Genomic DNA, 13,850 nt, shown 5'->3' with positions numbered 1-13,850 from the left:
CGCCACGCATAGCGTTTTGCATTGTGGCCAAAACGTTCTATTTTGGACTCGTCTGACCAAAGCACCTTCTTCCACATGTTTGCTGTGTCCTCAACATGGCTTCTGGCAAACTGCAAACGGGACTTCTTATGGTTTTCTTTTAACAATGGCTTTCTCCTTGCCACTCTTCCATAAAGACCACATTTGTGTAGTGCACGACTAATTGTTGTCCTGTGGACAGTTTCCCCCACCTGAGCTGTGGCTCTCTGCATTTCATCCAGAGTCACCATGGGCCTCTTGGCTGCCTCTCTGATCAGTGATCTCCTTGTTCGGCCTGTAAGTTTAGGTGGACGGCCTTGTCTTGGCAGGTTTACTGTGGTGCCATACTCTTTCCATTTCCGGATGATGGATTGAACAGTGCTCCGTGAGATGTTCAAAGCTTGGGAAATCTTTTTATAACCTAAGCCTGCTTTAAACTTCTCCAAAACATATTCCTAACCTGTCTGGTGTGTTCTTTGGACTTCATGATGCTGTTTGCTCCCCAATATTCTCTTAACCAACATCTGAGGCCGTCACGGAGCAGCTGTATTTGTACTGAGATTAGATTACACACAGGTGGACCCTTTTGAGTCATTAGCAATCATCAGGCAACTTCTGAATGCAATTGGTTGCACTCAGGGAAAAGGGGGCTGAATACTTTTGCACGTCGCACTTATTAGTTTTTTATTTGTAAAAAATGTTTTGATTCATGTATAATTTTCTTTCCACTTCACAATTGTATACCACTTTGTGTTGGTCTTTCACATTAAATTCCAGTGAAATATATTTATGTTTGTGGTTGTAATGTGACAAAATATGGAAAAGTTCAAGGGGTATGAATACTTTTGCAACCCACTGTATATAATGTATACACTCGTTGATTTTATTTATGATATATACACTCATTGACTATATGTATAAGATATAAAAAAAGAGTGCACCCCTCACATTTCTGCAAATATTTTATTATTTGTTTTCATGGGACGACACCAAGGTGGAATGGGAAATTTTGCCCAGTAGCGACCGAGACATCAGCGTTTTACTGGCGATTTATATGTGTGTTATAAAGGAAATGACCATAAAACGCCATTACAGTGGTTCTTACAGTACAGCGGCTTTTTAACAGAGAAATACTCACATTTATGTGTCTCTTTGGCCGCTTATGCAGCCATCATGCTGATGATTCACAGGGCATTCTGGGAATGTTCTCATAACCCTCTGCTTGTAGTGCCTCTGAAAAATCTCTGGTTGAAAGGCAAAATAGCCCCAACACTTCACCCCACCGCTCCATCTCAACAACAATTGGGACACCCTACCCCTCCATCTCAACAACAATCAAGACAACCCTACCCCTCCATCTCAACAACAATCGAGACAACCCTACCTCTCCATCTCAACAACAATCGAGACAACACTACCCCTCCATCTCAACAACAATCGAGACAACCCTATCCCTCCATCTCAACAACAATCGAGACAACCCTACCCCTCCATCTCAACAACAATCGAGACAACCCTATCCCTCCATCTCAACAACAATCGAGACAACCCTACCCCTCCATCTCAACAACAATCGAGACAACCCTACCCCTCCATCTCAACAACAATCGAGACAACCCTACCCCTCCATCTCAACAACAATCGAGACAACACTACCCCTCCATCTCAACAACAATCGAGACAACCCTATCCCTCCATCTCAACAACAATCGAGACAACCCTACCCCTCCATCTCAACAACAATCGACACAACACTACCCCTCCATCTCAACAACAATCGAGACAACCCTACCCCTCCATCTCAACAACAATCGAGACAACCCTATCCCCTCCATCTCAACAACAATCGAGACAACACTACCCCTCCATCTCAACAACAATCGAGACAACCCTACCCCTCCATCTCAACAACAATCGAGACAACCCTACCCCTCCATCTCAACAACAATCGAGACAACCCTACCCCTCCATCTCAACAACAATCGAGACAACCCTACCCCTCCATCTCAACAACAATCGAGACAACCCTACCCCTCCATCTCAACAACAATCGAGACAACCCTACCTCTCCATCTCAACAACAATCGAGACAACCCTACCCCTCCATCTCAACAGCAATTGGGACACTCTACCATCCCCCTAGACATGAACATGCAAAATGGAGGGGTAGGGCTAAGTGTTAAGGGCAAGGGGTGAAATGGGATTGGGCCTTATTGTCCTCTGAAAAGAATTCAACACACAGCCATTAATGTCTAAATAGCTGGCAGCACAAGTGAGTCCACCTCACAGTGAATGTGTCCAGATTGTGCCCAGTTGTGTCGTCGTCCCTCCTTGGTGTCGTGCGACTTGTTAGAGTTACAAGGTTCCAGGTGTGAACGGGGAGCAGGGCTGTTAAATCTGTGTTTTGGGTACAATTTGCTGACACTGGCCACTGGATGTTCAACACGTTACCTCATGGCAAAGAATCTCTGAGGATGAGAGGAATAGAATTGTTGCTGTCCACAAAGTCGGCCTGGGCTATAAGAAGACTGCTAACACCCTGAAACTGAGCTATAGCATGGTGGCCAAGGTCATACAGCAGTTTTCCAGGACAGGTTCCTCTCCGAACAGGCCTCGCCAGGGACGGCCAAAGAAGCTGAGTCCACATGTTCAGCGTCATCTCCAGAGGTTGGCTTCAAAAAATAAATGCATGAGTGCTGCCAGCGTTGCTGCAGAGGTTGAAGAAGTGGGAGGTCAGCCTGTCAGTGCTCAGACCATACGCCGCACAATGCATCAACTCAGTCTGCATGGCTGTCTTCCCAGAAGGAAGCCTCTTCTGAAGCTAACGGACAAGAAAGCCCAGAAACAGTTTGCTGAAGACAAGCAGTCCAAGAATATGGAGTACTGGAACCATGCCCTGTGATCCGACAAGACCAATATAACCTTGTTTGGCTCAGATGGTGTCTAGCATGTGTGGTGGTGCCCTGGTGAGGAGCACCAAGACAACTTCCGATGCGATAATGACCCCAAACACACCTCCAAGATGACGACTGCCTTCCTGAAGGTAAAGGTGATGGACTGGCCAAGTACGTCTCCAGACCTAATCCCAATTGAGCACCTGTGGGGTCCTCCAGCGGCAGGAGGAGTGCAAGGTGTCTAACATCCACCAGCTCCGTGATGTCATCATGGAGGAGTGGAAGAGGATTCCAACAGCAGCCTGTGCAGTTCTGGTGAACAGGGTTCAGGCAGTGCTAGATAATAATGGTGGTCACACTAAATATTGACCCTTAGAGCCCAATCTGGACACGTTCACTGTGAGGTGGACTCACTTGTGTTGCCAGCTGTTTAGACATTAATGTCTGTGTGTTGTTCTTTTCAGAGGACAGTAAATCTGCTCTGCTATACAAGCTGCACACTGACCACTTTAACTTATATCAGAGTTTCAGTTCTACAGTGACGTCCCATCAAAAGACACAATAACATACCTGCAGAAATGTGAGGGGTGCACTCACTTTTGGTAGATACTGTGTGTATACTTTGTACTTTATGTATATATGACATATTTGCTGATTGACTAGTGTTACTGCTACTGAGAGCTGATTTCGTTCTGCTATGTGGGAGGAACCAACAGAAAAACTCTATGGTTTTTTCAGCAGGGATTTGCAGGTTTATGTGGTTCTGAATATTTAGTTTAGTTTTAGTTTAGAAGTTTTTGAAAAGGGTTCTGCTAATATTACAAGCTTAACATCATAACAATGGAAGAACCCTTTTTGGTGCTATATAGAACCATTTTCAAACACCTTCTGCGTAGAACCATATAAAACGCATTCTCCATCTATCTGAAGAACGATTTCACCATGTAGAGAACCACCGAAGCGTGCAATGGTTCTGTATTGAACTCACGGCTCCAAATGGAACAATGTTCTTTACTAAAGAACAAAAAATAAAAACACCTTTTATTCGAGTCAAATAGAACTGAACGTGTGGACGAGGGCGCGTTGTAAAAGGGTGTAAAACCTGTGAAGTGCAGCACTTCCGGTTTGTTGTTAACCTACGTTTTGAATGCAGACAGCAGGGGGCGCTCTGTCCGCTTTGCTCCGTATGTGTGTGAGTCTGCTGAGTGCTGCTGGGATTAATCAGTGCTGCTACGCTGTTCCTGATTAGCCAGAAATCACTTAATCACTAGTTCAGGTCCAGAGAGAAGGATCCACCCCAGGGTTTGGTTCTAGCTGCCTGGACGGCTCTGCTGCTGGTTTGCGCTGACTAGAGAAGGCAGTGAGGTGGAACTAAATCCTGAGGTGGAGTTTTTTGACTCACTGCAGCTTTAATCCCGATTGGACGCAGCTGTTCCAGGCTAAAGCAGACGCTTAATCACTCCCTCCACATGGTCCCCCAGCCCCCCGGCCCCCCGGCCCCCCACTGGGTTCATTGTGTTCAGTGTGTTGATGAGTGTCGTGTCGGGTCTGTGTGTGTGTAACTGAGTGGACATATGGCTGAGGGGCGGGTCAGAGCAGACGGGCCTGAGGGCTGACCCGAGGACTTCACTGTCTAAACACAGACTCCTCAGTCGCTCCAGCTGAGGCCTGCACTATAAACCACTGAGGCCTCTGGTGGTCAGTAGACCCTGCACAGGTCAGTTGACTGTGCTAATCGGACACCGCCAGCATTTGTGTTCACTTTACAGTCAAACAGTGACATCAACGCTGGTGCTGCAGGTCCGTGTCAGTAATAATTACGCTGTTGTTTTTCAGCAGTAAAGGCTTGAACTTCACTGACAGAGTGTACTTCAGTACAGTAGGTGGCGCTGCGCGGTCTGTGTGGGTCTATGCTGGTTTTTGCAGCAGGTGCTCTTTAACTGGACAATAAAATAATCGTTAAACACCTTTAACCTCGATATTAAAAATATGGCACACTTTTCTTTCAACATCACGTAAACATTAAAAAACATACTAAGTTACGTGACATCACACTTTTTCATTTGTCCAACCGGCCCCTGCTTTGGTGAGGCCCCCCTGGTTAGTGCCCCCCAGGTTCAGAGTGTGCAGATCTGCCCAGCTGTTCTTTAGGACTGCCTGTACAGCTTACAGTGAATACCTGTGTTATTCTGAGTGTTGGGGGGGCTTTGTGTTGAGTTGGGGTCCCTCTACTTCACACAGAGCAGCTCGATGAGCTCCGTCTCCCAAAATATCAGACTGTAAACCAAACCTGCCCCCCCAACTCCCCGCCCACTCCCTCTGTGGTAGGGGCTATTAAAGCCCCCCTCTCCCTCTGTTTCTCTGACTCGCTGGCTCACTGGCTCAGCGGCAGGATCGGCCAGGCGCTCGTCCGGCTCCCCGTCCTCTCTCACTCTGCGGGTAAGGCTCTGCTGGCCGGTGCCGTTAATTAACGGGTGTGCTCTGTACTGTAACGACGAGTCTCAGGGTGCTCTCCACGTCTCTCAGCATTAAAGCGATACTTCAGCCCTGCTGCATAGACTTGTTCGCCGTTTTGAAGTTGGCTTGTGTAGTTTTAGCGCTAGAGCTATGAGGCGAACGCAGCTGGCAATGGGACCTTATACCCCACCAATTAGCATGGTGCTAACTGTGTGCCTAAATCACGCACTAGCTCTAAAGGAGTCGGCTTCCTTTTTCGCCAGCGTCTTATTTGAATTTTCCATTCCACCTTAAATGGTGCAGCCTGAATGTAACTGCAGCGCCATTTAAGGTGGAACAGAAAATTAAAATGAGAGGCTGGCAGCTTGAACTGCGGTGACTGAATGCTAATTGGTGGGGTGTAAGCGTCTGTTACTCGTTAGCCGCGTTAGCCTTGTAGCTCTGGGGTTAAAGCTGAACATAGTCAGGCTGTCTGGGGGGTGGGGGGGGCGGGACGGGGGTCTGAACTATGGCTTTAATGTTTTTATTTATGGGCTCCTGGTGACGTGAGCACTGAGGGCTGTGTGGTGCTGTCGTTTCAGCGGCTGTGTCACTGTCAGGTATGAGCAGTAATTACAGCGTGGAGCTGCAGGGCCCCGCCCCCTGGGGCTTCAGACTGCAGGGGGGCAAAGACTTCAACATGCCCCTCGCCATCTCACGGGTAAGACACGCCCACAGCAGACACGCCCACAATTAGACACTGTGATATGTATTATACCTATATAGAGTTCGAACTGCATGTATTACATACATGTGCATATATAACTATACTAATATATCCGTTCTATATCCATATTGTTCTTCATTGGCTCTTTAGTAAAGAAAATGGTTCTATATAGCACTGTCACAACAACAGCAGAACCCCTTTGGTGCTTTATAGAACCCTTTTCAACAAGGTTCTACTGTATATAGAACCATCTGCAGTACATTCTCCATCAATCTGAAGAACCTGTCACCATGCAGAGAACCGGTTAATCATGCAAATGGTTCTTTCAGTATTCATGGTTCTATATAGAGGAACGTGAAGAACCTTTTTAGGTGTGTGTGTGTATTTATATATGTATAGTGTCTCAGTGTAATAATAATGTCCTCTATACTGTTGATGGCCTTACCTTCTAATGTCAGCGAATGTAAAGAGGATTTCGAGCTTTTCTATTGGTCCGTTCGTCAGGACGTTTACACACACTGCACACCACAACTGCTGAAATGAAGCAGAAAACTAAAAATCACAAAAAATCCATTTCTTTTAGACAACAACGGTATAATATGTGTATCATCACCATCTGAACCAAATCCTGGCTCTACAAAACAGTGTGTTTCCAGGAGAAGGACCTCCTAATGCAGGTGAATGTTATAGAAGACATTCCCAGTCTGTGTCCTGTAGGTCGGAGGGAAAAGACTTTGTTAGGAATGTTGGATCATTTACATTCATCATGATGTTTACATGCCGCATGAAGAGCAGCTGGGTTTGAACAGTGATACGCGTAGAAATGGAGACACGAGGGTTAAAACTGACAGAAACTGTGAAATCAGAAAATTCTAATTCTAATCCTAATCTGGACCTCCTGGCTTAATAAAGACACACTGTGATGCAGAGTTCAGATCAGTTCTCACACTCAGTGTTTGGCTGACGCTCTTATCTAGAACAACTTACAGTGTGATCATTTTACAAAGGTAGGTGAAGGTGGTGTTAGGAGTCTTGCCCAAGGACTCTTATGAGTAATAGTGTAGGGTGGTTACCCTGGCGGGGCACTGAACCCAGTCTACAGCGTAGTAGGTAAAGGTGGTGTTAGGAGTCTTGCCCAAGGACTCTTATGAGTAATAGTGTAGGGTGGTTACCCTGACGGGGCACTGAACCCAGTCTACAGTATAGAAGGCAGAGGGCTTACACATTACACTATACCAGCCACTCACACTCACAGTGTATCTGTTACACTCTCAGATGGTGACCACGCTCTTATGTCACTCTCTCTTTTGGTGGTTTCTGGTATGCCTGTTATGTCCCATGATACCGTCTGGCAGACGGCCGATGGAAATGCCTCCTGATTGATCCCGCCCCCCCCCCCCCCCCCCAAATCCCCCACAACATCCTACCCCTTCCCTTAGCATCCCCACCCAAATCCTACCCCCCACCCCATCCACATTCCCCTCTTGTCCTCCCACCCCCAGTCTTGCTGCTGCCCCTCCACCCCTAATCCCTCCTGTTCATGCCCCTCCTACCTCCCCCCGCCCCCATTTATCCACCCCTCTCTCCTCCCCCAGGTCACTGTCTGTGATGGGCTTTAACTGTGAACAGCATGTGTGCTCTCTCTGTCTCTCTCTCTCTTTGTCTCTCTCTTTGTCTCTCTCTCTGTCTCTCTCTCTTTGTCTCTCTCTCTGTCTCTCTCTCTTTGTCTCTCTCTCTGTCTCTCTCTCTTTGTCTCTCTCTCTCTCTCTCTCTGTCTGTCTGTGTCTGTCTCTCTCTCTCTCTCTCTCTCTCTCTCTCTCTCTCTCTTTCCCTTTGTTTTGCTGGTCCAGTTTGCCTTCTTATGATCCATTCAGATACTTCTAAACACATCAGACATCAGTGTCTGACTTCACCAAAAGGAAGTTCTGCTCCTTATCATTGGGCATAGCAGTCTGGCTCTCCCTCAGGTGTGATAGTCTGGCTCTCCCTCAGGTGTAATAGTCTGGCTCTCCCTCAGGTGTGATAGTCTGGCTCTCCCTCAGGTGTGATAGTCTGGCTCTCCCTCAGGTGTAATAGTCTGGCTCTCCCTCAGGTGTGATAGTCTGGCTCTCCCTCAGGTGTGATAGTCTGGCTCTCCCTCAGGTGTGATAGTCTGGCTCTCCCTCAGGTGTGATAGTCTGGCTCTCCCTCAGGTGTAATAGTCTGGCTCTCCCTCAGGTGTGATAGTCTGGCTCTCCCTCAGGTGTGATAGTCTGGCTCTCCCTCAGGTGTGTCCATTTAACTTCTCCGATCAGGTGTGCCTCTTTGATACCTTCCTCCCATGTGTGTCCATCTGGGCCTTCTTTCTCAGGTGTACCTGTTAAGGTTTACTCCCTCAGGTTTGCCCATTTGGCTCCTCCCCACAGTTGTGCTCCTTTAGCCCCTCCGCTTAAGTGTGCTACTTTGGCTCCTACAGTCAGGTGTGATAGCCTGGTTCCTCCCCTCAGGTGTGTCCATTTGGGTCCTCTCCCTTATGAGTGCCTCTTAGGGTTCGCTCTTCTATTGTACTCATTTGGCCATCCCCTCACCTGTACTTTTGACTCCTCCTCTCAGGTGTACCAGTGTGGCTGTCCCCTCAGGTGTGCATCTTTGACTCCTCCCCCCAGGTGTGTCAGTTTGAGCCCATTCCATCAGGTGTGCACCTTAGACTCCCTTCACCTGTATGCATTTGGCTCCTCCCCTGACGTGTGCAAGTTTGGATCCTTTCTCTCAGATATGCAAGTTTGGTTCCCCTCAAGTGTGCCAGTATGGCACCTCCATTAACCACAGCATACACCCAGTTTCAGACTGGACAACCTCACTTCGAGGATCAGCTGACAGAATGTGGAATATGCCAACGTTTGTGCACCTGTTGTAGATTTTTTGTTGCTATATGTATGTTGTTAAATAAACTTCTCATTACTTCTCTTGCTACTTGTTATATTTGTCTTTTACAGTGAAATCTCTGTGTGTGTGTCGTAGGTGACGGACATTGGTAAGGCAGCTAAAGCTGGCATTGCCGTGGGTGACCTGGTGTTGAGCATCAATGGAGTCAACACAGACAGCATGAACCATCTGGAGGCTCAGAACAAAATCAAAGACTGCACCGGAAAACTCAGTCTTAACTTGCAGAGGTACTCAAATACTCAGATCAACATCAAACCTGCTCAGAGAACCTCAATCTGACCCTGCAGAGGTACTCGAATACTCAGATCAACATCAAACCTGCTCAGAGAACCTCAATCTGACCCTGCAGAGGTACTCAAATACTCAGATCAACATCAAACCTGCTCAGAGAACCTCAATCTGACCCTGCAGAGGTACTCGAATACTCAGACCAACATCAAACCTGCTCAGAGAACCTCAATCTGACCCTGCAGAGGTACTCGAATACTCAGACCAACATCAAACCTGCTCAGAGAACCTCAATCTGCCCCTGCAGAGGTACTCGAATACTCAGATCAACATCAAACCTGCTCAGAGAACCTCAATCTGCCCCTGCAGAGGTACTCGAATACTCAGACCAACATCAAACCTGGTCAAAAACCTCAATCTGACCCTGCAGAGGTACTCGAATACTCAGACCAACATCAAACCTGTTCAAAAACCTCAATCTGCCCCTACAGAGGTACTCGAATACTCAGATCAACACCAAACCTGCTCAGAGAACCTCAATCTGCCCCTGCAGAGGTACTCGAATACTCAGACCAACATCAAACCTGCTCAGAGAACCTCAATCTGCCCCTGCAGAGGTACTCGAATACTCAGACCAACATCAAACCTGTTCAAAAACCTCAATCTGCCCCTGCAGAGGTACTCGAATACTCAGACCAACATCAAACCTGTTCAAAAACCTCAATCTGCCCCTGCAGAGGTACTCGAATACGCAGATCAACATCAAACCTGCTCAGAGAACCTCAATCTGACCCTGCAGAGGTACTCGAATACTCAGATCAACATCAAACCTGCTCAGAGAACCTCAATCTGACCCTGCAGAGGTACTCGAATACTCAAATCAACATCAAACCTGCTCAGAGAACCTCAATCTGACCCTGCAGAGGTACTCGAATACTCAGACCAACATCAAACCTGTTCAAAAACCTCAATCTGCCCCTGCAGAGGTCCTCGAATACTCAGACCAACATCAAACCTGTTCAAAAACCTCAATCTGCCCCTGCAGAGGTACTCGAATACTCAGACCAACATCAAACCTGTTCAAAAACCTCAATCTGCCCCTACAGAGGTACTCGAATACTCAGACCAACATCAAACCTGTTCAAAAACCTCAATCTGACCCTGCAGAGGTACTCGAATACTCAGACCAACATCAAACCTGCTCAGAGAACCTCAATCTGCCCCTGCAGAGGTACTCGAATACTCAGACCAACATCAAACCTGCTCAGAGAACCTCAATCTGCCCCTGCAGAGGTACTCGAATACTCAGACCAACATCAAACCTGCTCAGAGAACCTCAATCTGCCCCTGCAGAGGTACTCGAATACTCAGACCAACATCAAACCTGTTCAAAAACCTCAATCTGCCCCTGCAGAGGTACTCGAATACTCAGACCAACATCAAACCTGTTCAAAAACCTCAATCTGCCCCTGCAGAGGTACTCGAATACTCAGACCAACATCAAACCTGTTCAAAAACCTCAATCTGCCCCTACAGAGGTACTCGAATACTCAGACCAACATCAAACCTGTTCAAAAACCTCATTCTGACCCTGCAGAGGTACTCGATTACTCAGACCAACATCAAACCTGCTCAGTGAACCTCAATCTGCCCCTGCAGAGGTACTCAAAAAGCAGGCTCCTCTTGTCAATGATGAGGTAACTTCAAGAGTTTTGAAGGTCACTTGTTGAAGTAAGCCAGCATGTTTATGTGAATTGTCATAAATGCCCTGTGCAGCCTTATGAATGCTGCTCTTCAGTTACAAAACAAACATGTTCCACAATGAATCGCACTAATTTCTAAAACACATGCAGCCGGTCAGTGTTCTTTAAGTGCTGACCACATCTACCATATGCTGAGAAAAGCATGTTATGATGTAATTCATTAAAATAACACTAAATATCGTCACGCTGACCACCTCCTGTGCCTGTGTGGTGAAACTCATCTGAGTGCGTGTACGTGTGCCTGTAAGAGCTCAGAGAACTGATTTGATATTTAATAACGATAAACAAATAACGGTCTCTCAGATTTACTGCCAGTCTGTATTATTAGAACAGATCTGTCAGTATCAGCAGCATCTGAGAGCTGAGAGCGAGAGCGAGGACGATGATCTGTAAACTGAACTGTTCCTCCGAGCTGAGCTGCTCAGACTTTTAATCGTCTACACTCTGTCTTGCTGAGGCTCTTGACTGTCAAACTTTAATGCTAAAGCAATAACTTATGGAAATATTGTGCAAATTCCCTTGAAAGGCAGTGGTGTTATCCGCTACACTGCACCCACCAGCATCGTCCTACTGTTCTAGATAATGTTTTACCTTTAACACTTGTTACCGTTTGATATTTATTGAATATGTAGCTGGACTGAATGGAAAATTTCACTTATGTTGTGGATAATAATTAATAACCTTACCATCCAATTCTCTCACAAATTCTCCCAATTCTCAGTCATTTCTGTTCACGAAAAGTTTGAAAATGACAGTAAAAACAGGCATTTAGGTGTGATTAAGTGACGATTTATTGGCAGAGTCACTGCAAACAGCCAGACTCTGTTTAATGCTGTTTTTGTCCATTAGTTACCACACATTCTGATCTCAGTCTGAAAAGGTGAAACATCAGATTTTCAGAAGACAACCAGAGGAGTTCCCCAGGGGTCTGTTCTAGGGCCAGTCATGTTTAAAGTTTAAGTAAATGATGAGATGTTAAGTGTTGTTATGTTTGCGTAGAAGCTGATGACACTGTGCTGCACTGCTGTGCTGAATCTGATTACTTGGCTCTTCCATTATTTGCTTTTGTTACTTTTAATACTTTTGTAAAAAAGACCTTCATAAACCTCAAACGTATGCTAAACGCTGATAAAAGCTAATTTACGTTTTTGGTTGCCAGAAGCCTGAACTACACCAGCGCTCGCTTTAGTGCTTTAGATATCAGGAATGCAGGACTTGTGTATTACCTTGCCATTTGACTTGATGATAAACTCTCTTTTATGTGTTGAAAGCTGAGTGTGAAACGGGTCTGTTTACACTGAAAGCTTGTTTTCGTACGCTGTGCAGAAGAGGTGCGCACACATTCTTCATCATGGAGATGTGTAATCTGGTGTAATCGAGTTTCTTTGTGCTCAGAAAAAGTTTTGATGCTGTTTATCATCCGTCTGTCAGGTTTATGATATGATATTTCAGACACTCTGATTGTTGTTTTAAAGTGTTTCAGAGTGGAGTGGCCTTCTCGGAGGGTACGGACGGACCACCGCTGCTGCTTGTTTATTTATAAAGCCATTAGCTGCCTTCATGTAGCTCCTCTCTGTTACACTAGAAGGTCAATAAGCTGAATAACGTATTGACTTGTGGTCAGATTCACGCCAGCCCAGCGACAAGCTCAGGAGGCAGAAGAAGTAACTGGACCATCTTCACCCAGTTAACAGCTGGAGATATCAGGGTAACAGGCTAAGCAGGCTAACCTGCTTAGCACTCACTCAGAATTATTCCACTGGCGCTGGACTTCATACAGACTTCTCATAATAAACACTGTGTTTAATCGGGCCGACGGACACACTATAAGCCTTCGTTTAGTTCATGAAGTTTCACACTGGTAGTGGCCTACACTGCAAACAGTGGCATCTTAGAAGTGAAACGATCTTAAAAGTAGTCAAAACATTTCTCATAGTGAGACTGAAGGAACGATACTATCAGACTATTTCACTCGTTTCTAGCCATGCTTAACTTGTTTTAGGTGATATCTAGTGAAAGTGTCCAGTTCCATCGGCAGATCATTTTACTTGTTTGGAAAAGTAATGCAGATAGTTTGGCACACATCCAGTACCAATGTGCCAATAAATAAAGACAGTTTTATAGGAAAAGATGACTAAAGAGAAATAAGAATGTCTAGAAATAAGTTAAATAGTCTTACAATATTCTTACAATAGCCTCTGAATGAGAAATATTGCATATATCAACCACACTTGTGATGTTTTCACTCAAAAAGATCTCATTTATTTTGCGATCTCATTTATTTTGTCCGTATCTATACACACTCAGAAACACAGAAGTCTAGTACATGTTCAGAAAACAAGCTGAGCTGATTTTAACTGAAGTGGCCCATTTTAAAGTGTATTTAATGATGTTGGAAGGACATGAATATTCCATGTATCCCAGATTGATCAGGCAAAGTCAATCGGCTCAGATCAAAGTTCTCATAGGATTTGCAGGCATGGGAGTCTGATCTCAAAGCTTTTCAAAGTACTTCACAGAAATCTTATCAAGCTGAAATCAGTCCAATCAAGCCCAACAGCCCAAAAACAACGGAACGTTCCTGCTGATGTGTGATGGCGAAACAAAACAGCTGATTACATCAGTCAGATCGAAGCAGGAGGGCAGCCAGCTGGCGGGACAGTCGAACACCGAGAGTAGCAGTAGAGGGGCAGTCGTGGGCTGGAGGTCAGGGAACTGGCCCAGTGACCGGAAGGTCGCCGGTTCGATCCCCAGAGCCGACAGTCCATGACTGAGGTGTCCTTGAACAAGACGCCTAACCCCCAACTGCTGCCCGGGCGCCGTGGATTGGGCTGCCCACCGCTCCGGGCAGGTGTGCTC

At 46.1% G+C, this 13,850-nt stretch overlaps 1 protein-coding gene across 1 annotated transcript in view; it reads left to right on the top strand.

The window, feature by feature from the left end:
• Positions 1–5,291: 5,291 nt before the first annotated feature.
• The window catches only part of pdlim5a (PDZ and LIM domain 5a), a 30,075-nt gene continuing 21,516 nt past the window's right edge, over positions 5,292–13,850 (top strand). Inside the window, exons 1-3 of the mRNA XM_037531367.1 lie at positions 5,292–5,351; positions 5,951–6,069; positions 9,076–9,227. Coding sequence (XP_037387264.1) covers positions 5,971–6,069; positions 9,076–9,227 — 251 coding nt within the window. The 5' untranslated portion in view covers positions 5,292–5,351; positions 5,951–5,970. The remainder of the gene's footprint in view (positions 5,352–5,950; positions 6,070–9,075; positions 9,228–13,850) is intronic.

This window comes from Pygocentrus nattereri, chromosome 20, assembly GCF_015220715.1.
Source record: "Pygocentrus nattereri isolate fPygNat1 chromosome 20, fPygNat1.pri, whole genome shotgun sequence".
Lineage (NCBI taxonomy): Eukaryota > Metazoa > Chordata > Actinopteri > Characiformes > Serrasalmidae > Pygocentrus > Pygocentrus nattereri.
Note: the sequence above shows the minus strand (reverse complement) of the source record. Positions and strands in the feature narration are given on the sequence as shown.